The 24,327-nt window shown below is 40.8% G+C and overlaps 1 protein-coding gene across 1 annotated transcript in view; it reads right to left on the bottom strand.

Moving 5' to 3' along the window:
• KIF26B (kinesin family member 26B) overlaps positions 1-24,327 on the bottom strand; it is a 491,854-nt gene that overhangs the window by 63,261 nt on the left and 404,266 nt on the right. The window contains exon 9 of the mRNA XM_060128442.1: positions 22,672-22,855. Coding sequence (XP_059984425.1) covers positions 22,672-22,855 — 184 coding nt within the window. The remainder of the gene's footprint in view (positions 1-22,671; positions 22,856-24,327) is intronic.

Below are 24,327 nucleotides of genomic sequence, written 5' to 3' on the forward strand. Positions count from 1 at the left end.
CTTAGCCCTAGACTGAGAACTGACTGGGTTCCACCTTAACAAATCTTAAAAGTAAGGCCATAAAGGATCAAACTGTTTCTAAACAATTGCATCCCCAAACAAAGATTAAAAACATTAAAAAAATAAAGAAATGTCCAGCACCCAATCAAAAATAACCAATCAAAAAGAAGCAAGAAAATGAGAGCTATAATGAAGAGATCATTGAAACCAACCCAGAACTGACATAGATATTAGAATCAACAGAGAAGGACATTAAAACAGTTATGATGGTATTTCAAACATTAAAAACGTTAAATAGGGACATGGAATGTATTAAAAAGATACAAATTGAATCTTTAGAGATAAAAACTACATTGTATGAGATGAAAAATACACTGGTTGGGATCAACAGCATATTAGACATCGCAAAAAGAAAGATTGGTGAATTTGACAATATAGCAATAAAAACGATCCAAGATGAAGTACAGAGATAAAATTTTAAAACAAACAACCAGAAACCGATTAAAAAAAAGAGCTATAGGACTACTTCAAGTGTCTTAATATGTGTGCAATTGAAGTCCCTGAAGGGAAAGACACAGAGGGTGGTGCAGATAAAATATTTAAAGAAACAGTGGTCAATACTTTCCCAAATTTAATGAAAACTATAAACCCACAGATCCAAGAAGCTCAATGATCCCCTGGCACAAGAAACATGAAGAAAACTACACTAAAGCATATAATCATCAAATGGGTTAAAACTAGTGATGATGGAAAAAATCTTGAAAATAACCAGAGGAAAAAAATTATGCTACATGTAAAGGAACAAAGATAAGATGATGGCAGATTTCTTGGAAATAATACAAGTGAGAAGACAATGGAGCAACATTTTTCAAGTACTGAAAACTGCCAACCTAGAGCTGTACACCCAACCAGAATATCATTCTCAGATAAAAGGGAAATAAAGACTTTTTCAGACTTAAAAAAGCTGAAAGAATTCATCACAAAGGAGATACACAAAAGAATGAAGAGCTTTGGAAATGACAACTATGTGAATAAATACATGCTATCCTCCTCTTATTTAAATCTCCTTAAAAGTTAATTGACTGTTAAAGCAAAAATAACAACAATGTAACACGTGGGCTATAACATATGCAAAATTAAAATGTTTGACAACAATAACACAAAGGTTAGGAGTGGAGAAATGAAAGTACTCTATTGTAAGGTTCTTATTCTAGACATGAAGTGGTATAATATCGCTTAAAAGTAGACTGTGATAACTTAAAGATGTATACAATAAATCCTACAGCAATCACTAAATAATAAAGAGTTACAACTAAAAGGCCAACAAAGGATATAAAGTGAATCATTTACAGTGTTCAATAAATTCAAAAGAAAGCAAATAAAATAAAAAGGAGAACAAAGAACAGATGGGTTGAATAGAAAACATACAGAAAAATAATACTTTGGAACACACCATATGAAGAATCCCATTAAATGTAAGCTGTCTGAATACCCTTATTAGAAAGTAGATATTGTCAGATTTGGTAAAAAAGCAAGACTCTACTATGTGTTACCTATGAGAAGTGCACTTCAAATATACAGAAACAATAGGTTGAAAATGTAAGTATGGAAAAGGCTATACCATGCAAACAGTAGCCATAAGAAAGCTGGGGGCGGCTATATCAATATCAAACAAAACAGACTTAGGACAAAAATATTACTAGAGGGAAAGCGAGCCATTTTATAATGATAAAGGGCACAATTCATCAAGCAGTCATAACAATATAAGTGTTTATGTATCTAATAACAGGAGTTCAAGTACGTGAAGTAAAATCTGATAGAATTGCAAGAATAAACAGGCAAGTCCAGAATTATAGTTGGAGATTTCAAATACCCCTTTCTCAATAATTGATATAATAAGCAGACAGAAAACCAGTAAGGATATAGAAGATCTGAACAACTATCAACCAATTCATTCTACTTGACATTTGTATAACACTCAACCCAACAACAGCAGAATACACATTCTTTTGAATTGCACACAGAACATTTAACAGGATAGACCATATTCTGGTACATAAAATAAGTCTAAATAAATTTCAAAGGATTCACGTCATTCATACTATGTTTTCTGACACACTAGAGTTAAATTAGAAGTCAATCCAGAAAGATACCTGGAAAATCCCTAAATATTTTGCAACTCAACAGCTCAAAATAACTTAGGGTCAAAGAAGAAACCAAAAAGCAAATTAGAAAGTGTTTTTAAGTGAATGAAAATGAAAACACAACATATCCAAATTAGTAAGATGCCTTTAAAGAAGTACTTAGGAGGGAATTTATACCATTAAATGCCTATATCAGAAAACAAGAGGTCTCAAATCAATTACCTCAGCTTCCATTTCAGTAAATTAGAAAAAGATGAGCAAATTAAAGACTAAATAGCAGAAAGGAAATAATTAATATAAAAGCAGAAATCAATGACATAAAAAATTAAAAAACCAATAGGGAAAACCAATGACATCCAAAGCTGGTTCTTCAAGATCAATAAAATTGATAAATCCCTAGCATGACTGATCAGCAAAGAAAGAGAAGACACAAATCACCAATGTCAAGAACAAAAGAGGTGGCCTCACTACAGTTTCTACAAATATAAAAAGGGCAATAAAGAAACATTACACCAGGAAATTAGACAACTTGGAAGAATGAACAAATTTCTTGAAAGATACAAAGTACCAAAGCTCATTCAAGAAGTAATAGATAATGTGAATAGCTCTACATCCATTAAAGAAATAGAATCTGTAGTTAACAACTTTTCCACAGGGAAAGCAGTGCCTTTAACTGCACCGGTGAATTCTATCACACATTCAAGGAAGAAATAATATCAATTCTACACAAATTCTTCCTGAAAATTAAATAGGAGAGACAACTTCCCAATTAATTCTATGAGGCCAGGATTACACTGATACCCAAAACAGACAAAGATATTACGAGAAAAAAAGTTGAAGACCAATATCCCTCATGAACAAGGATGCAAAATTTCTAAACAAAATATTAGTGAACCATACTATAAAACTGTATCTAGGAACATATTAAAAGCATTTTATACCATGAGTAAGTGGGACTAATCCGAGGAATGCAAGGTTGGTTAACAAAAAATTGATCTATCATTATAATTTTAACAGATATTACCATATTAACAAACCAAAAAGAAAAATGATTCTCTCAGTAGATGCAGTCAAAACATTTAACAAACTCCAGCATCCACTACTGATAAAAATGCTCAGCAAAATATAAATTGAAGGTGATATCCTCAGTTTGATAAAAAGTGTCTAGGAAAAACCTACAGGTAATGGCATTCTTAATGGTAGAAAACTAAATGCCTCCCAAGATCAGGAACAAGACAAGGATGTTCACTCTGACCATTTCAATTCAACATTGTACTGGAGGTTCTAGCCAGTTCAATAGGCAAGAAAAAGAAATAAAAGGTATCCAGATTGGAAAGAAATAAGTCAAACTGTCTTAATTGGCAGATTACATGATTATCTATGTAGAAAATCTAATGGAATCCACAAAAAAGCGACTAGAACTAATAATTGAGTTTAGCAAGGTTGCAGGATACTAGATTAACAGACAGAGATCAACTGCATTTCTAAATACAACTTCTAAATACAATTTCTAAATACAATTTCCAGTAACAAACAACTGGAAATTGAAATTTAAAAATATCTTTTACAATAACATCAAAAATATTAAATACTTAAGGATAAATCTGACAAAAGATACATATACTGAAAACTACAAAACACACCTGAGAAAAACTAATAAAGACCTGAAAAAATAGAGAGATAAACTGTGTTCATAGGTCGGAAGACTCAATATTAAGATGTTAATTCTCTCCAAAGTGATCTATAGATTCAATGAAAACCCAATGAAAAATCCCAGCAGGCTTTTGTGGTAGAGAGTGATTCGACAAAATCAATTCAGAAGCTGACTCTAAAATTTATATGCAAATGCACAGGAGCTAGAGTAGCCAAAAAACAATTTTATAAACTAAGCACCAAGTTGGAAGGCTAACAGTATCTTTCTTTTTTTTTTTTTTTTCTGCCGTACGCGGGCCTCTCACTGTTGTGTCCTCTCCCGTTGCGGAGCACAGGCTCCGGATGCACAGGCTCAGCGGCCATGGCTCACGGGCCCAGCCGTTCCGTGGCATGTGGGATCTTCCCGGACCGGGGCACGAACCCATGTCCCCTGCATCGGCAGGCGGACTCTCAACCACTGCGCCACCAGGGAAGCCCTCTTTCTTTTTTTTTTAACATCTTTATTGGAGTATAATTGCTTTACAATGTTCTGTTAGTTTTTGCTGTATAATAAAGTGAATCAGCTATATGTATACATATATACCCATATCCCCTCCCTCTTGCATCTCCCTCCCACCCTCCCTATGCCACCCCTCTAGGTGGTCACAAAGCACCGAGCAGACTTCCCTGTGTGATGCATCTGCTTCCCACTAGCTATCAGTTTTACATTTGGTAGTGTATATATGTCAATGCTACTCTCTCACTTCATCCCACCTTACCGTTCCCCCTCCCTGTGTCCTCAAGTCCATCCTTTACGTCTGTGTCTTTTTTCCTGTCCTGCCCCTACGTTCATCAGAACCATTTTGTTTTTTTAGATTCCATATATATGTATTTGTTTTTCTCTTTCTGACTTACTTCACTCTGTACTTGTTTTTCTTACTTACTTGTTTTTCTCTTTCTGACTTACTTCACTCTGTATGAGAGACTCTAGGTCCATCCACCTCACTACAAATAACTCAGTTTCGTTTCTTTTTATGGCTGAGTAATATTCCATTGTATATATGTGCTACATCTTCTTTACCCATTTATCTGTCGATGGACTCTTAGGTTGCTTCCATGTCCTGGCTATTGTAAATAGTGCTGCAGTGAACATTGTGGTACATGACTGTTTTTGAATTATGGTTTTCTCATACTGTTATGGCTAACAGTATCTTAAGACTTACTATAAAGCCACCATAATCAAGACAGTGTGGTATTGGTGTAAAGATTAAAAAAATAGATCAATGGAGTAGAATAGAGAGTCCAGAAATAAACCTGCATAAATATGGACAATTTTTGACAAAGTTGAGAAGGTAATTTAGTATAGATAGGATAGTTTCTACAGCAAATGGTATATCCATATAAAAAAAACTTTAATGCATAAAAATATATACAAATTAACTAAAAATGGATCAAAGACCTAAATGTAAAATATAAAATTATAAAACTTCAAGAAGAAAGCATAATATGACACATTTTTGATCTTGGGTTAGGCACACATTTCTTAGATATGATACTAAAAACATGATTCATAAAAGACACAGAGATAAACTGAACTTCATTAACCTTGAATATTCATAGTTTTCAAAATACACTGTTAAGAGAGTAAAAAGATAAGCCACAGACTGGGAGAAAGTATTTGCAAGTCATATATCTGATAAAGGACTTATAACCAGAGTACATAAAGAACTCTCAAAACTTAACTGTAAGACAAAAAACAATTTTAAAAAGGGCAAAAGACACCTCACCAAAGATGTATGGGTTTCAAATGAGGACATGAAAAGATGCTAAACATCACTGGTCATTAATGAAATGCAAATTAAAACCACAGTGAGATACAACTTCATATCTATTATATAAAAGGCTAAAATTGAAAAGACTGGCCATACTAAGTATTGGTGAGGATGTGGAGGAACTGGAATGCTCATGTACAGCTAGTGGGAATATAAAATGGTGTGGTCATCTTGGGGAACAGGTTGGCAGTTTCTTAAAAAGTTATAAATTCATGTATGGTCCAACTATTCCAGTTTGTCTAGGTATTCACCCCAAAGAAAAGGAAATATATGTCCATATAAAGATTTGTACATGAATGGGTATGGTACTTTTATTTGTAATACCCAAATTGGAAATAAAACAAACGTCCATCAGCACATGAATAGACAGGCAAACTGTGGTCATCCAGACAATGAATTACTACTTAGAAATATAAATAAATGAACTATTGATACATGCAACAAAGTAAATCTCAAAATAATTATGCTAAGTGAAAGAAGCTACTCAAAATAGTACAGACTGTGTGATAGAATTCCATTTATATAAAATTCTAGGAAATGCAAACTAATGTATAGGAACTGAAGCCGAGTTCAGTGGTGGTTACCTGGGTATGGGGAGCAGGAAGGAAAAGGAGCTAGAGGGAGTGATTTCAAAAGGTCCCAAGAAACTTTTGGGGGTGATGAATATGTTCAACATCTTGATTGCATGGGTATATACATATGACAAAACTTATCAAATTATATACTTTAAGTATGTGTGGATTATTGTATCTACAGTAAATCTCATAAAGCTATTTAAAAAAAAAAAAAAAAAAAGGAAACATGCCCAAGATCATGCTGTCACTGGTAGAGCTAGGATTCAAACCTTTAAGACATATACTCCTCATCCTACACCATGTGGCCTCAGCCAGTTCTGGGGACAGCAGGAGCTACGAGCTGCCTTTTTGTCCTAAGCCCCACTGGCCCAGGGGAGTGTGGCCCTCAGCACATCACCCGAGCTCCTGGATCATCTCCCTTTCCTGCCCCCAATCCCCAGGCAGCAGCAGACTCCTACTTCTCAGGCCTCTGGATTCCTACCTTCCCAGGGTGACCCAGCCCACACCATCAGAACTGGCCCACCTCCTATTGCTCTAGGACAGCCACTATCCCCTCTGCTTTCTACTCTGCATGGAAGGAAAACAGCCAAGGTAGAAATGGTGACTTCCCAAAGCTGTTGGAGAAGCCAGGTCACCTGGGACAAGGTGGAAAAGGGGTTGGCTGAGAAGGCTGATGCAGGGCGTGGGATGAGGGTGTGTCTGGGTTCTGCTGGGTGTGCAAGGAGCATGCGGACAGTGCCTGGAAGCTCACACATCTGCAGGCAGAGTCCACAGGACAGTGCTGATGCAGGAGAGCAAGGAAAATGTCTGGGAAACACTGTCCTGAGCCCAACTTTGTCTCTGCCCATCCCACCCTCAACTTCCACATCTAGTACTGAGAAAAACAGTGATAAAGGTTTAAAGAAAGCACAACATTTCATTGCAGGCCCTCCAGTGGCTCTGGTACACCTGTGGCAAAGAATTTTCCACATTAAGGATGTTATATTTTGTTTACCTCCAACTATTCCTCAATAAAAATCCTTAAAAGGGTGAGAGACCATCAAGATGGCGGAAGAGTAAGACGTGGAGATCACCTTCCTCCCCACAAATACACCAGAAATACATCTACATGTGGAACAACTCCTACAGAACACCTACTGAATGCTGGCAGAAGACCTCAGACCTCCCAAAAGGGAAGAAACTCCCCACGTACCTGGGTAGGGCAAAAGAAAAAAGAAAAAACAGAGACAAAAGAATAGGGATGGGACCGGAACCTCTGGTAGGGAGCTGTGAAGGAGGAAAAGTTTCCACACACTAGGAAGCCCCTTCACTGGTGGAGATGGTGGAGGGGAAGCTTTGGAGCCATGGAGGAGAGTGCAGCCACAGGGGTGCGGAGGGCAAAGTGGAGCGATTCCCGCACAGAGGATTGGTGCCAACCAGCACTCACCAGCCCCAGAGGCTTGTCTGCTCACCTGCTGGGGCAGGTGGGGGCTGGGAGCTGAGGGCCCGGCTTCGCAGGTCAGATCCCAGGGAGAGGACTGGGTTGGCTGCGTGAACACAGCCTGAAGGGGGCTAGTGCACCACAGCTAGCCAGGAGGAAGTCCAGGAAAAGGTCTGGAACCTCCTATGGGGCAAGAGACCATTGTTTCGGGGTGCACAAGGAGAGGGGATTCAGAGTACCGCCTAAATGAGCTCCAGAGACGGGCATGAGCTGCAGCTATCAGCGCGGACACCAGAGACAGGCGTGAAACGCTAAGGCTGCTGCTGCCGCCACCAAGAAGCCTGTGTGCAAGCACAGGGCACTATCCACACCTCCCCTCCCGGGAGGCTGTGCAGCCCGCCACTGCCAGGGTCCCGTGATCCAGGGAAAACTTCCCTGGGAGAACACACAGAGCACCTCAGGCTGTTGCAACGTCATGCTGGCCTCTGCTGCAGCGGCTGCCCCGCATTCCGTACACCTCCCTCTCCCCGGACTGAGGGATCCAGAGCCCCATAATCAGCTGCTACTTTAACCCCTTCCTGTCTGAGTGAAGAACAGACGCCCTCAGGCAACCTACATGCAGAGGCAGGGCCAAATCCAAAGCTGAACCCAAGGAGCTGTGTGAACAAAAAGAGAAAGGGAAATCTCTCCAGGCAGCCTCAGGAGCAGCGGATTAAATCTCCACAGTCAACTTGATGTACCCTGCATCTGTGGAATAATTGAATAGACAACTGAATCATCCCAAAATTGAGGCGGTGGACATTGGGAGTAACTGTAGACTTGGTGTGTGCTGTCTGCATCTAATTTGTTTCTGGTTTTATATTTACCTTAGTTTAGTATTTCGAGTTTATTATCATTGGTAGATTTGTTTATTGATTTGGTTGCTCTCTTCCTTTTTTTTATATATAGATATATTTTTTTTTCCTTTTTCTCTTCTTGTGAGTGTGTATGTGTATGGTTCTTTGCATGATTTTACCTGTATAGCTTTGCTTTTACCATTTGGCCCAGGGTTCTGTCTGGCCAGTTTTTTGGGTTCTTTTTGTATAATTTTTAGCACTTGTTATCATTGGTAGATTTGTTGTTTGGTTTGGTTGCTCTCTTCTTTCTTTCTTCAGTTTTCTTTTTTTTTTTATTACTTTTTAATTTTTAATACTTAAAAATTTTTTTATTTCAATAACTTTATTTTATTTTTCTTTCTTTCTTTTTTCCTATCTTTTCTTCTGAGCCACGTGGCTGACAGGGTCTTGGTGCCCAGGACGGGTGTCAGGCCTGTGTCTCTGAGGTGGGACAGCTGAATTGAGGACATTGGTCCACCAGAGACCTCCCAGATCCATGAAATATCAAATGGCGGAAGCTCTCCCACAGATCTCCATCTAAACACTAAGACCCAGCTCCACTCAACGACCAGCAAGTTACAGTGTTGGACACCCTATGCCAAACAACTAGCAAGACAGGAACACAACCCCACCTGTTAGCAGAGAGGTTGCCTAAAATCATAATAAGTTCACAGACACCCCAAACACACAACCGGATGCAGTCCTGACCACCAGAAAGACAAGATCCAGCCTCATCCACCAGAACACAGGCACTAGTCCCCTCCACCAGGAAGCCTACACAACCCACTGAACCAACCTTAGCCACTGGGGACAGACACCAAAAACAACGGGAACAACGAACCTGCAGCCTGCAAAAAGGAGACCACAAACACAGTAAGATAAGCAAAATGAGAAGACAGAGAAACACACAGCAGATGAAGGAGCAAGGTGAAAACCCACCAGACCAAACAAATGAAGAGGAAATAGGCAGTCTACCTGAAAAAGAATTCAGAATAATGATAGTAAAGATGATCCAAAATCTTGGAAATAGAATGGAGACAATACAAGAAACGTTTAACAAGGACCTAGAAGAACTAAAGAGCAAACAAACAATGATGAACAACACAAAAAATGAAATGAAAAATCCTCTAGAAGGAATCAATAGCAGAATAACTGAGGCAGGAGAATGGATAAGTGACCTGGACGATAAAATAGTGGAAATAACTACTGCAGAGCAGAATAAAGAAAAAAGAATGAAAAGAATCGAGGACACTCTCAGAGACCTCTGGGACAACATTAAATGGACCAACATTCAAACTATAGGGGTCCCGGAAGAAGAAGAGAAAAAGAAAGGGACTGAGAAAATATTTGAAGAGATTATGGTGGAAACTTCCCTAATATGGGAAAGGAAATAGTTAATCAAGTCCAGAAAGCACAGCGAGTCCCATACAGGATAAATCCAACGAGAAACATGCCAAGACACATATTAATCAAACTGTCAAAAATTAAACACAAAGAAAAAATATTAAAAGCAGCAAGGGAAATATAACAAATAACATACAAGGGAATCCCCATAAGGTTAACAGCTGATCTTTCAGTAGAAACTCTGCAAGCCAGAAGGGAGTGGCAGGACATATTTAAAGTGATGAAAGGGAAAAGCCTACAACCAAGATTACTCTACCCAGCAAGGATCTAATTATGATTTGACAGAGAAATTAAAACCTTTACAGACAAGCAAAAGCTAACAGAATTTAGCACCACAAAACCAGCTTCACAACAAATGCTAAAGGAACTTCTCCAGGCAGGAGACACAAAAGAAGGAAAAGACCTAAAATAACAAACCCGAAACAATTATGAAAATGGTAATAGGAACATACATATCGATAACTACCTTAAATATAAATGGATTAAATGCTCCCACCAAAAGACATAGACTTGCTGAATGGATACAGAAACAAGACCTGTATATATGCTGTTACTTAAATGTAAATGGATTAAATGCTCCCACCAAAAGACATAGACTGGCTGAATGGATACAGAAACAAGACCCGTATATATGCTGTCTACAAGAGACACACTTCAGATCTAGGGACACATACAGACTGAAAGGGAGGGTATGGAAAAGATATTCCATGAAAATGGAAATCAAAAGAAAGCTGGAGTAGCAGTTCTTATATCAGACAAAATAGACTTTAAAATAAAGACCTTTACAAGAGACAAAAAGGACACTGCATAATGATCAAGGGATCAACCCAAGAAGAAGATAAAACAATTGTAAATATTTATGCACCCAACATAGGAGCACCTCAATATATAAGGCGAATGCTAACAGCCATAAGAGGGGAAATCGACAGTAACACAGTAATAGTAGGGGACTTCAACACCCCACTTTCACCAATGGACAGATCATCAAACATGAAAATAAATAAGGAACCACAAGCTTTAAATGATACATTAAACAAGATGGACTTAATTGATATTTATAGGACATTCCATCCAAAAACAACAGAATACACTTTCTTCTCAAGTGCTCATGGAACATTCTCCAAGATACATCATATCTTGGGTCACAAATCAAGCCTTAGTAAATTTAAGAAAATTGAAATCGTATCAGGTAACTTTTCCGACCACAATGCTATGAGATTAGATATCAATTACAGGAAAAAAATATGTAAAAAGTACAAACACATGGAGGCTAAACAATACACTGCTAAATAACCAAAGATCACTGAAGAAATAAAAAAAATACCTAGAAACAAATGACAATGAAAACACGACGACTCAAAAGCTACGGGATGCAGCAAAAGCAGTTCTAAGAGGGACGTTTATAGCAATATAATCCTACCTCAAGAAACAAGAAACATCTCAAATAAACAACCTAACCTTACACCTAAAGCAATCACAGAAAGAAGAACAAAGAAACCCCAAAGTTAGTAGAAGGAAAGAAATCATAAAGATCAGATCAGAAATAAGTGAAAAAGAAATGAAGGAAACGACAGCAAAGATCAATAAAACTAAAAGCTGGTTCTTTGAGAAGATAAACAAAATTGATAAACCGTCACCCAGACTCATCATGAATAAAAGGGAAAAGACTCAAATCAATAGAATTAGAAATGTAAAAGGAGGAGTAACAACTGACACTGAAGAAATAGAAAGGATCATGAGAGATTACTGTAAGCAACTATATGCAAATTCTTAGAAAAGCACAACCTTCCGAGACTGTGCCAGGAAAAAATAGAAAATATAAACAGACCAATCACAAGCACTGAAATTGAAACTGTGATTAAAAATCTTCCAACAAACAAAAGCCCAGGACCAGACGGCTTCACAGGCAAATTCTATCAAACATATAGAGAAGAGCTAACACCTATCCTTCTCAAACTCTTCCAAAATATAGCAGAGGGAGGAACACTCCCAAACTCATTCTACGAGGCCACCATCACCCTGATACCAAAACCAGACAAGGATGTCACAAAGAAAGAAAATTACAGGCCAATATCACTGATGGACAAAGATGCAAAAATCCTCAACAAAATACAAGCCAACAGAATCCAACAGCATATTAAAAGGATCATACACCATGATCAATTGGGGTTTATTCCAGGAATGCAAGGATTCTTCAATATACGCAAATCAATCAATGTGATACACCATATTGACAAATTGAAGGAGAAAAACCATATGATCATCTCAGTAGATGAAGAGAAAGCTTTTGAAAAACTTCAACACCCATTTATGACAAAAACCTTCCAGAAAGTAGGCACAGAGGGAACTTACCTCAACATAATAAAGGCCATATATGACAAACGCTCAGCCAACATCATTCTCAATGGTGAAAAACTGAAACCATTTCCTCTAAGATCAGGAAGAAGACAAGGTTGTCCACTCTCACCACTATTATTGAACAGAGCTTTGGAAGATTTAGCCACAGCAGAGAAGAAAAAGAAATAAAAGGAATCCAAATTGGAAAAGAGGAAGTAAAGCTGTCACTCTTTGCAGATGATATGATAGTATACATAGAGAATCCTAAAGATGCCACCAGAAAACTACTAGAGGTAATCAATGAATGTGGTAAAGTAGAAGGATACAAAATTAATGTATAGAAATCTCTTTCATTCCTATACACTAATGATAACACATTTGAAAGAGAAATTGAAGAAACACTCCCATTTACCATTGCAACAAAAAGAATAAAATACCTAGGAATAAACCTACCTAAGGAGATGAAAGGCCTGTATGCAGAAAGCTATAAGACACTGATGAAAGAAATTAAAGATGATACAAACAGATGGAGAGATATACCATGTTCTTGGATTGGAGGAATCAACATTGTGAAAATGATTATACTACCCAAAGCAATCTACAGATTCAATGCAATCCCTCTCAAACTACCAACAGCATTTTTCATAGACCTAGAACAAAAAATTTCAAAATTTGTATAGAAACACAAAAGACCTGAATAGCCAAAGCAATCTTGAGAAAGAAAAACGGAGCTGGAGTAATCAGGCTCCTGGGCTTCAGACTATCCTATAAAGCTATAGTAATCAAGACAGTATGGTACTGGCACAAAAACAGAAATATAGATCAGTGGAACAGGATAGAAAGCCCAGAGGTAAACCCACACACATATGGTCACCTTATCTTTGATAAAGGAGGCAAGAATATACAGTGGAGAAAAGACAGTCTCTTCAATAAGTGGTGCTGGGAAAACTGGACAGCTATATTTAAAAGAATGAAATTAGAACACTCCCTAACACCATACACAAAAATAAACTCAAAATGGATTAAAGACCTAAATGTAAGGCCAGACACTATCAAACTCTTAGAGGAAAACATAGGAAGAACACTCTATGACATAAATGACAGCAAGATCCTTTTTGACCCACCTCCTAGAGAAATGGAAATAAAAACAAAAATAAATAAAGAGCAGAAAGAGAAGAACAAATATCGTATATTAATGCATATATGTCGAATCCAGAAAAATGGTACAGGTACCGGTTTGAAAGGCAGAAATAGAGACACAGATGTAGAGAACACACGTATGGACACCAAGGGGGGAAAGTGGGTGTGGAAGGGTGATGGTGGTGGGATGAATTGGGAGATTGGGATTGACATATATACACTAATATGTATAAAATAGATAACTAATATGAACCTGCTCTATAAAAAATAAATAAAATGCAAGAAAAATTCAAGGAAAATATAGCAAGGAAAAGAAAACATACACAAGATGAAAAGACAATCCTCCGAATGGGAGAAAATATTTGCAAATGAAGCAACTGAGAAAGGATTAATCTCCAAACTTTACAAGCAGCTCATGCAGCTCAATATCAAAAAAACAAACAACCCAATCCAAAAATGGGCAGAAGACCTAAATAGACATTGTTCCAAAGAAGATATACAGACTGCCAACAAACACATGAAAGGATGCTCAACATCACTAATCATTAGAGAAATGCAAATCAAAACTACAGTGAGGTATTACCTCACACCAGTCAGAACAGCCATCATCAAAAAATCTACAAACAATAAATGCTGGAGAGGGTGCGGAGAAAAGGGAACCCTCTTGCACTGTTGGTGGGAATGTAAACTGGTACAGCCACTATGGAGAACAGTATGGAGGTTCCTTAAAAAGCTAAAAATAGGGCTTCCCTGGTGGCGCAGTGGTTGAGAGTCCGCCTGCCGATGCAGGGACACGGGTTTGTGCCCCGGTCCGGGAAGATCCCCCATGCCGCGGAGCGGCTGGGCCCGTGAGCCATGGCCGCTGAGCCTGCGCGTCCGGAGCCTGTGCTCCTCAATGGGAGAGGCCACAACAGTGAGAGGCCCGCGTACTGCAAAGAAAAAAACAAACCTAAAAATAGAACTACCATACGACCCAGCAATCCCACTACTGGGCATATACCTAGAGAAAATCATAATTCAAAAAGAGACACATACCACAATGTTCACTGCAGCACTATTTACAATAGCTAGGACATGGAACCATCCTAAAGGTCCATGGACAGACGAACGGATAAAGAAGATGTGGCCCATATATACAATGGAATATTACTCAGCGATAAAAGAAACGAAATTGAGTTATTTGTAGTGAGGTGGATGGACCTAGAGTCTGTCATACAGAGTGAAGTCAGAAAGAGAAAAACAAATACCATATGCTAACACATATATATGGAGTCTAAAAAAAAAAAGTTTATGAAGAACCTAGGGGCAGGACAGGAATAAAGATGCAGATCTACATCTGAATCCTTAAGAATGGACTTGAGGACATGAGGAAGGGGAAGGGTAAGCTGGGACGAAGTGAGAGAGTGGCATGGACATATATACACTACCAAATGTAAAATAGATAGCTAGTGGGAAGCAGCCGCAAAGCACAGGGAGATCAGCCCCGTGCTTTGTGACCACCTAGAGAGGTGGTATAGGGAGGGTGGGAGGGAGACGCAAGAGGGAGGAGATATGGGGATATATGTATACGTATAGCTGATTCACTTTGTTATAAAGCAGAAACTAACACACCATTGTAAAGCATTATACTCCAATAAAGATGTCAAAAAAATAAGTAAAATTAATTTTTTAAAAATCCTTAAAAGGAAAGACATAATATGTTACTTCTCTTTTATCCCGTTTTGTATCATGCAAGATCAGTCCACGGCAGTGTGCAAGGGAAATAGTTATTTTTAAAGCAAAATGTCATCTGTTTTGCAACCTAATTATATAGACAGGAGAGGCTCAGATATTTCATTCGCTCCACAGATTAAAGGGCAAAGACAGGGACCAATTTGGACTTTCAGTAGTCCATTTGATGTAATGGAATAAAATGCATAATGTGCATGTAGTAAAACAGAACACAGAGAACAAAAGGCACAGTTTAGACTGTGCTGAAGAATAATATTTTAAAATACCTATAATTATACCTGCATGAGTCACAATGAGAGTCACATTTTTAACAATGGAAAATCAACTTTGCTCTATATCCACTGGAGTTTCAGTAGTCACAGAATTCTGAACTTCACACATGGTGCTAAATCTGAAATGGTACAAAGTGAGTGAGCACAGGCCACCTGCTGTGACCATGCATTTCCATGACTGCAGGTGGCTGGAGAGAAAGAAGTTCTAGAATCAATGAACAAAACAGGTGATAATTAATGGCAGGTAAGAAGCAGGTTCCTCATGGACTTTTCAGATTTCTGAGGTCACAGCTTCAAGGTTTAGAACATAACCCAGTCTGCCTTGAGACTATTTATATTTGAATATGTATATTTCAAGTCTAGATTTTGACCAAATGAAATTACCCACATGCCTTACTCTCCCACAGGAAACAATATACTAATTCACTCCTGAGTGACTCTCCCAGCTCATGTTCACGGTGCCAGGAAATGCTAAATTCTCCTAAAATCACTTAATTCCTACAATGATCCTGTAGTGCAAGCATTGGCACTATTTTACACAGATGAGGAAACTGAGGTTCACAGATGCTAAATAAATCACTTAAGATCTCATAGAAAACAGATGCTGAATCTAAGACAAAAATGCAGAGCTAACTATAAAGCATGTAGAAACTCTTTTAACTCACTTTCCTATAACTTAGTGGTTCCCAAACTTTGCTGCATATCAGAATCACCGTGGAATCTTTAGAAAATACGGATGCCTGGCTCCCACTCCCAGGCTTTCTAATGTAATTGGTCTGGAGTACGACACAGGCACTGGGGTTAGCTGAAAATCTCCCCAGGTGATTCTCTTGTGCAGCAAAGTTTGGGAACCATGGTCTTGCCACTTGGCGAGGTTAACCAAGGCCCTCCGTCAGCTGTGTCAGGCATGCTGCCTGATGCCCACAGCACGTTGTATGCTTGTGAGGTGTGCTGGCTGTTCCCAGTTTGTCTATGCACTTTTGCACCAAAACCATGAGCTGTACACTTATCAACAGGTCAGCTGGGTTTCCTCCTAAACCTAATTATGCCACTTGTACTTGATATTATAAATAAAAATATAATCATTATGTAAACCAATAAAATATGATTATGTAAAGAGAGCTAATATTTCTTAAAAAAAACCCTGAAATCAATGCTTCGGAAAGATGTGATTCAAATGAGTTAATTTTTGAAAAAAAGATGCTGAATCAGGTGTGAATGAGAAATTACAGAGTAGAAAAAATTTTAAGAATCTAGGGAAAGTCTATACCCAGTTAGCTGCACAAGTGTCTCTTAAGTTCTTCCATCGCTCAGAAGAAATTGAAAGCAAAAACCAGACTATTATTAATATGAATGTGGTTTATAAAAGTCAGAATCTGAAGCTGAAAACTCATCTCAAAGAGAAAGCCATGGCCCTGTATCAGAAGACGGATGAATAAACACACAATTGTACGTTTTAAGCTGAAAATGTTTTATGACATGAATGTATCCTTTTATACGGTTTCCCTTTTTTTTTTTTTTTTTTTGCAGTACGCGGGCCTCTCCCTGCTGTGGCCTCTCCCGTTGCGAAGCACAGGCTCCGGACGCGCAGGCTCAGCGGTCATGGCTCACGGGCCCAGCTGCTCCACGGCACGTGGGATCTTCCTGGACCGGGGCACGAACCCGCATTCCCTGCATCGGCAGGTGGACTCTCAACCACTGCGCCACCAGGGAAGCCCGAGTTCCCTTTTTAACTTAACTTTCTCGTTAACTGATAACTCCTTCTGACCGTGTTGTATAACAGGGCTGTGAACTCACACCACCTGCTTACCCAAAAAGTAACTGAATGGTCGCTCTTTTTCTGAAACAGCTGCAACTACGTAATCGAGAAATTCACTCACTGTTTAACATACAGCACACATTTCATGTGGTGTGACACGTGAGGTCTGATGTGTAGGCACACCTCTAGGCTGTGGAGGACAGGGGGCCAGATGACAGGGGACCGTGTCCTCAGGGAGCCTGTAGTCTGATGGGGCTTAGGAAGCCCAGAATGACTGAGATATAAGGTGAGTAAGGCAGTGGCTTAACATCCCCCAAACTGCTATGGGACTTAAAGGAGAAAGATATTCCACAGAGGGGAGAATCTGAAAGACTTATGGGGAGGCAGCTCAAGGGGGTAGTAGGGTACAGACAAGGTTTTTTATTGTTGATGTTATTGTTCCTTCCTTTCCCTTCCTTCCAAGATGAGACAGCCCTGACTTCAGTGGTAGGAGAGACTGAAAATAAAAGCACAAAAAGACGACTGATGGGGTCTCAATGGGAAGTAAGGTACAGACGAGGTTTTTTATTGTTGACGTTATTGTTTCTTCCTTTCCCTTCCTTCCAAGATGAGACAGCCCTGATTTCAGTGGTAGGAGAGACTGAAAATAAAAGCACAAAAAGACGATTGATGGAGTCCCAGAAAGGGCAGAAGGGGAAAGGATAAGGAAGGCAAGGAGATGGGAGGAAGCAGACCTATGGGAAAGGAGTGGGGGAAAATGAGGTACAGGGACAAGGAGGTTTGATGCTAAGAGGACAGAAGCTGAGGTCATAGCCAGACTGACTTTCTTCTCCTTAAACAGGAAGCTGGTTATCTGCTGAAAGAGGTAGAGCAGAGGTCTCAGGCTTCAAGAGGAGGTTGGGAACTGCTGCTCTGATGCAGGTGGTGGGAAGGCCATGAGAGACCGCTGTGGGAATTCCACACTGCACGGTTTGGAAAATTGTCTCCTGGCCAAATATCTTAAAAATTGTATTACAAAAATCTAAAAACATCAAACTGTCATTTCACTGTTGACCAAGGGGAACACGAGAGCCCTAAAGTAGCCCCGCCATGTGTGGCCATCCTCGCTGCACAGGGCTTTGCAATGGGGGACAGCAGAGGCCCGGTTCTGCACCATTTAGAAGCAACGCTCCTTCCTAGATCCCTTTTCCTACATCTACCACCCAAATAATGGATCTCTGGAGTCCTAAGGACAGCACAGCCCTGGATAGGGCATCAGCTGATTCAAGCCATTCCAAGATATAGGAAAGAGGGGTTTGGTGGTCAAAAGAAAACCAAGATAAGACTTGTAAACAGATGAGTGCAGGCAGAGATGAATGTCCACGTCCTCACATGGTGGTTCATGTGCACACACACAGAGGGATGCCCAGGTGCTGGTACACAGGTGCACACACAGCCAGCCCAGTCCGCACTTGGCCTCTACACTTCCCCTGGAGGCAATAACGTGAATGAACAAATCAGAGACCTAGTGTCATTCTTAGTCCTGGGCAATAGCTGCTTGCAAGCTTAGATGACTCATCAAAGTGAGGCTTTTAAAAACCATCTTAATCAATAGGACTTGGAAAATTCTGTATTGTGAACGTATTCCACCGAAGTATCACTCGTAGCATCTGGCTTTGGACTCCTAATTCACTCATCTTTATGAGGAGCACCTCCTGACTGTCATGGGTTTAGGGTCCCTTCCCCACTGCTGCAATTCCCAAGGGGAATCTCAAGCCTTTCCAGACATAGCTTTGCAAAGCAGGGGAAGGCTCCACGACAGGTGAAGAATCAGCCCCACTAACGCTCCAAAGATGTTTAAAGCAGGAAATATTTTAAGCTTAACCCAGCGCTATCTGCAAAGCAGTGATACGTCCACACAGCATTTTCTTTTCTACCTTGCCTGGACATGTTGTAAACATTTTTGTCTGTCCACTTATACGTGCATATGTGTATGTACGTGTGTGTTTATAAAATGTATATATGTGTATAAGCTTCAGTACCCACATACACATGGTGTGTTTAGTTCTTGCAGCAGAGATCTCTGAATCCAGTATCTCCACTGGCCTCTGATGGCCAGTTACCAGCAGCTCGCTCTGCTCTGTTTCCCTGCAGGGGGACTAATTAATAAACTTTTCCTTAATGGAGTTCCGGCTGCCAGGTCCGCAGGGATTATTGCTTATATATAAGTAAACAAAATTTCCGTTTTAAACAACACTCCAAATCTCCTCATTATATTTTAAACAGATATAAAGGCACTGAGTCAAGCAAGCCGTGGGCTAGGAGGCCGTGTGCATTCTGGCCTGGATTCCCTTCCTCACTGGAAGCCAGGTACTGTAGCAGGCAGGTGATGCCCCCAGGTCCTTCGGGGCTAACACCCACATCAGCCTGGATGCCTGCCTTTTCTTTGTTCTCATCTACAGATACGTTAGAAAGTACCTCACTGGGTTTTGGAGGCCATTAATAGCATCTGCCTTGTCTTTTAACCTGAACTTCTTATTTAAAAGCCATTCACTTTCACAATTTATAAATAGGAAGAAAATGAATTTGATGTTAAATATTTAATAAGTGCCCAAGATTTGTTAGGTGAGGACTTGGGTAGATTGTTGGGTTTAGGGAATGTCCCAGTCTACACTTTTGTGGAAGCTATATGTTAAGTTCTTATAGTTGAAATAATTTAATTGTTTCTTTGTTTTCAAGATTCATCTCTACTTTCAGATTCCAAATTGAAAGCAGAACCATGAAAGAAAGTGAAAACCTGAAAGCAAGTTGTTTTAACTTGGTTAGAAACCTAGAGGGAGGGATTATCCTTCCCTCCTGAGCTTTTCCGCTCAGAGCCATTTGGAAGCCATTTGGCTCCAGGATCAGATCTTTTGCAAGTCACCCTTTGCTGAGAGTACAAGAATTCACTGCAGGCTTTGGTTATGATTATGATTGGTAGCTTAAAAGAATAAAATAAACATTTTTCAGATTCCCACATTCATGCTGCTAAGACATAACTCAGAAAAATCAGTGAGGGCAGGATTTAAAGCCAGCTCCCAGATCGTTAGGAGAACTGTGGATCAAATTCTGTACAGGGCTTCCCTGGTGGCGCAGTGGTTGAGAGTCTGCCTGCCGATGCAGGGGACACGGGTTCGTGCCCCGGTCTGGGAAGATCCCACATGCCGCGGAGCGGCTGGGCCCGTGAGCCATGACCGCTGAGCCTGCGCGTCCGGAGCCTGTGCTCCGCAACGGGAGAGGCCACAGCAGTGAGAGGCCCGCGTACCGCAAAAAAAAAAAAAAAAAATTCTGTTACAGATTTTAAAGGTCTGGATCATTTCATCCCTATCCTAATTCCTTGCTTCCTTCTTCAAGCAATTTATTCTAAACGGGAGTGCTGTACGTGACGCGAGCCCTTCATTGAGAATCAACCTCCCCTGAAAGACTCGCATTCAATATATTTTGCTCATCCCCAGTCAGACCTCGATCACCATCACTGGTTGTCAAGAGCGATCTGATCTGCGGATGGTACGTCTCCCTGGGTGCGAGTGATGGCCAGTACCTCTTGATTCCTGGGCAGCAGTCAGTGCAGGTAGCCAAGGAGGCGGGTCTGAGACTGCATTAGGGGAACTCTGGCCCCAGCGAGGATATCTGGTGAGATTTTAGTCCTGGGAGTAGGGGTAGGGGCGCATCTCTGGGCCCAGTCAAAACTAAAGGAGCAGGCGGCAAGCAATGTAAGTGAATGACTGGTCCATGTAGCAACATGAACGCATCTCAAATGCGTTATATTCAATGAAAGAAGCCAGACACTGAAGGGCCACATATAGACCACATGATTCCATTTACAGGTTGTTCTGGACGAAGGCAAGGTTATAAGGACAAAACTCTGATCAGTGGTTGCCAGGGGCTAGGAAGGGGACTGACTAGTAAGGCAGGAAGGACTTTTCTGTAGCCATGGCTTTGTTCTATATCTTGATAGTGGTGGTGGGTACACAACTGAACAGATTTGCCAAAATTCATTTAACAACACATAAAAAGGGTAAGTTTGACTGAATTTAAATTATACCTCATAAACCTGAACTAAATAACAACAACTAAGGAGTAGGAACAATAACAGAAGACTGGGCCAACAAAGGCATCGAGATGGGGGGAGGAGGGAGCTTCCACTTCCCCCATGCGGAGAGGGGGAACAGAAGCCCCCAAGAGCTATCTCCAGGAAAACCGGTTTCCAAGTCTTTGGGCAACAAGGACCCCAAATTGGGGAGCCCATCCAAAGGTCCCAGTCGCATGTCTTAATTCCAGGCTCCATCTGGAATTAGGTTAGTTGATTGCCTCCCATTAGGCAATTAGCTGCACAACTTCTAGGCACCAGGCTTGGTCTCCTAACTCAGGGTTTTTGTTTGTTTTTCGGGCATTCAGTGCCCTTGAGGCAATCATTTGGAGAGCACTGGGGGCCAGTTGCCTATGTTTTGAAAGCCCTGTAGAAGTGGACAGAGAGAGACTCTGGAAGCTGCTGCCCAGCCAGCCCAGCCCTGTGGCCCACACTTGCCTTAGAAAAGCCCAGTGAGGTCCACCGACTACTTTGCCCACTGCCCAGGATCCCACCTGAGACACTCAGCTAAGTGCTGGTACTCAGCTCCTGAGCATAGAGTATACACTACTTGGCAGACAAAGGATGGAGCATTACACCGAGGTCGGTGCCAGCTTTGAAAATAGCCAAGAGTGGACCGTATAAGCATTGATTCGGGTTCCCAGAGGCACAGCTGCTCACAGAGCATGCCCTGGGCATAGGCGTTTACAGACAAATGTCACAGTTGGGCATTACCTGAGGCAGGGAGGCAGCCAGAATCTGGTTTGTCATTCAGAAGTCTGATTTATAGCCTATTTAAAAGACATGGTTTTGTTTCTTTCTGGTCCATATAGTGGCTTCAAGCTACTGATTAGTAACATTGCCAGGGTGCTTTGGTAGATACATGTTGGTCTTTCATGATGAGCACCTTTAAGGTTTTTGAACAAAAACATACTATGAAGCAGCCATTTTTCTTTTTAAAATTTGTTCTCTCACGTTCCCATGGCAATCACATCTGTAGATCATCTTTACCGAGTGAGCCCTTTCCCCTGGGTTGTTCGAAAGCAAACATCAGTCCAGACTACACAATGGTCTTGAATGACAGACACATCGGTGCACCCCACACTGGTCAGATCGTACTACATTTTAAAAGGTCACAGCTGGGCTTCCCTAGTGGCGCGGTGGTTGGGAGTCCGCCTGCCGATGCAGGGGACACGGGTTCGTGCCCCGATCCGGGAAGATCCCACATGCCGCGGAGCGGCTGGGCCCGTGAGCCATGGCCGCTGAGCCTGCGCGTCCGGAGCCTGTGCTCCGCAGCGGGAGAGGCCACAACAGCAAGAGGCCCGCGTACCGCAAAATAAAAGACAAAACAAAAAAACCCCAAAACAACAAACAAACAAACAAGAAAAAGGTCACAGCTGCCCTCGAGGAGAGGCTTCTCTCCAGGGAGGGCCAAGGAGGCTCGAGGGCAGAGGCCGACTTACTTCCCCCCTTGCCGCTCTTCTCCATGCGGTACTGGTAGATGTGCAGCGTGAAGAGCATGTGGGAGTTGCGGAGGTCGTCCTCGTTGCAGTCCTGCTGGCTGCCCCGCCGGGAGGTTATGGCAGCATCCAGGAAGAAGGCGGCCTTCTCCGCAGTGGGCGCCCGCAGCTCACTCTGGTTCTGCAGCTGGAAGACACAAGGGAAGGACTGAAGCTGCAGGCGGGCGGTTTGCCTGCCACTCGGGCCTGGCCGTCCGTTCCGCATTCTTGAAGGCTGGACGTCCTTCTGGAACCAGGGCCTCTATCCATGTGCAATTCTCAGCTTAATTTATTCATATCTGAAAAGTAACACTGAGCAGGCTTATTGGATGAAACATATTTTCACCCATTTTACAACTGAAGTAGAATCTGTAAGTATCAGGTGTGAAAAGCAAATGGTTATATCTGGGTGATCCACGGGGGCAGGTGTCCCACCCTGACCTCTGCAGAGGCCAGCAAACCAACATCCTGGGCAATCCATGTACCTAAGAAAACATGAAGGATGTGACCACATCTTGATTTCAAAGATTAGAGCGTTTAGAAGCAGGTGGGTTGCAAAGTGTGATTTTAGTTCAGATAGTGCTGGTATCACAAAGAAGTGAAAAAACTTAGTTAGCTTTAACTCAATTCTCAATTTTTCCAGCTATTTAATTAGAGCCAATTTTAGGCCACATTTACTAGCATAGTTATAAATAAGAAGTAAGTGTAAAAGACATAAGAAGTAAGTGTAAAAGACATATGAAAACACCCAAGATACTTGAACGTCTCATCTATATCATTTAAGGGCTATCTATTTTATCTTTAGTTGCTAAACTCATGTTCATGGCGTACTCATTAATTCATTAAAGAAGCACTGTGGGCAACGTGTCTAAATCCTATGAGATGCCTTGGTAATTATAGTAAACCTTACTCAGGGCCATATTATCAGCATTTGACCAGCACTCCTCTACTGGGGGTGGGAGGGAAGAAAAGTAAACTAATATTTCTGATCTATTCAAAGGAATGATTTGCGGTATGTGCCTTAGGGTCAAATGTTGACAGTCTTCTATTCTGACTCTAACTGTGTCTATAATTCTGAATCATGAGAGTCGATATCTGGAACCTGAGGCCATCAAAATCCTCAACCTTCAGAGAGGTTCTGTGGTGCTCGTTGTTTTATACTTACTATCGCAGAAAAGATAACCCAAAGAATGTTTAAGATTCTTCAACAAGAAGGTAAAGAGGATGTTGGTCTCTTCCTCTTTTTCTTAATCTTCAGTTAACCAGAGCTTTCACCTCTGTGGAACTTCATTAATGGAGTTATAAAAGTGAATGGCGGTTATAGCATATTTGAATGTCTAAGTAATGCTTGGAGTGGGAGCAGTGGGTAGGGTGACACTGATTCCATCACAGGTGCTGAGAAATGCGCATTTGAGGGCTCTATCCCAGGCCTATTGAATCAGAAATTCTAGAGGTGGAGCCCAGCAGTCTGTGTTTTAACAGGTCTTCCAGGTGACTCTGATGAAGACTGAAGTTTGAGAGCCACTGGATGAATGTCTGTATGACCACTTAGTTTGCATTCTAATTAGGTTTCATATCCAAACGGTATCTGATGCATCTGTTAAAACTATGAAGAGCCAA

Source organism: Lagenorhynchus albirostris, chromosome 2 (assembly GCF_949774975.1).
Source record: "Lagenorhynchus albirostris chromosome 2, mLagAlb1.1, whole genome shotgun sequence".
NCBI lineage: Eukaryota > Metazoa > Chordata > Mammalia > Artiodactyla > Delphinidae > Lagenorhynchus > Lagenorhynchus albirostris.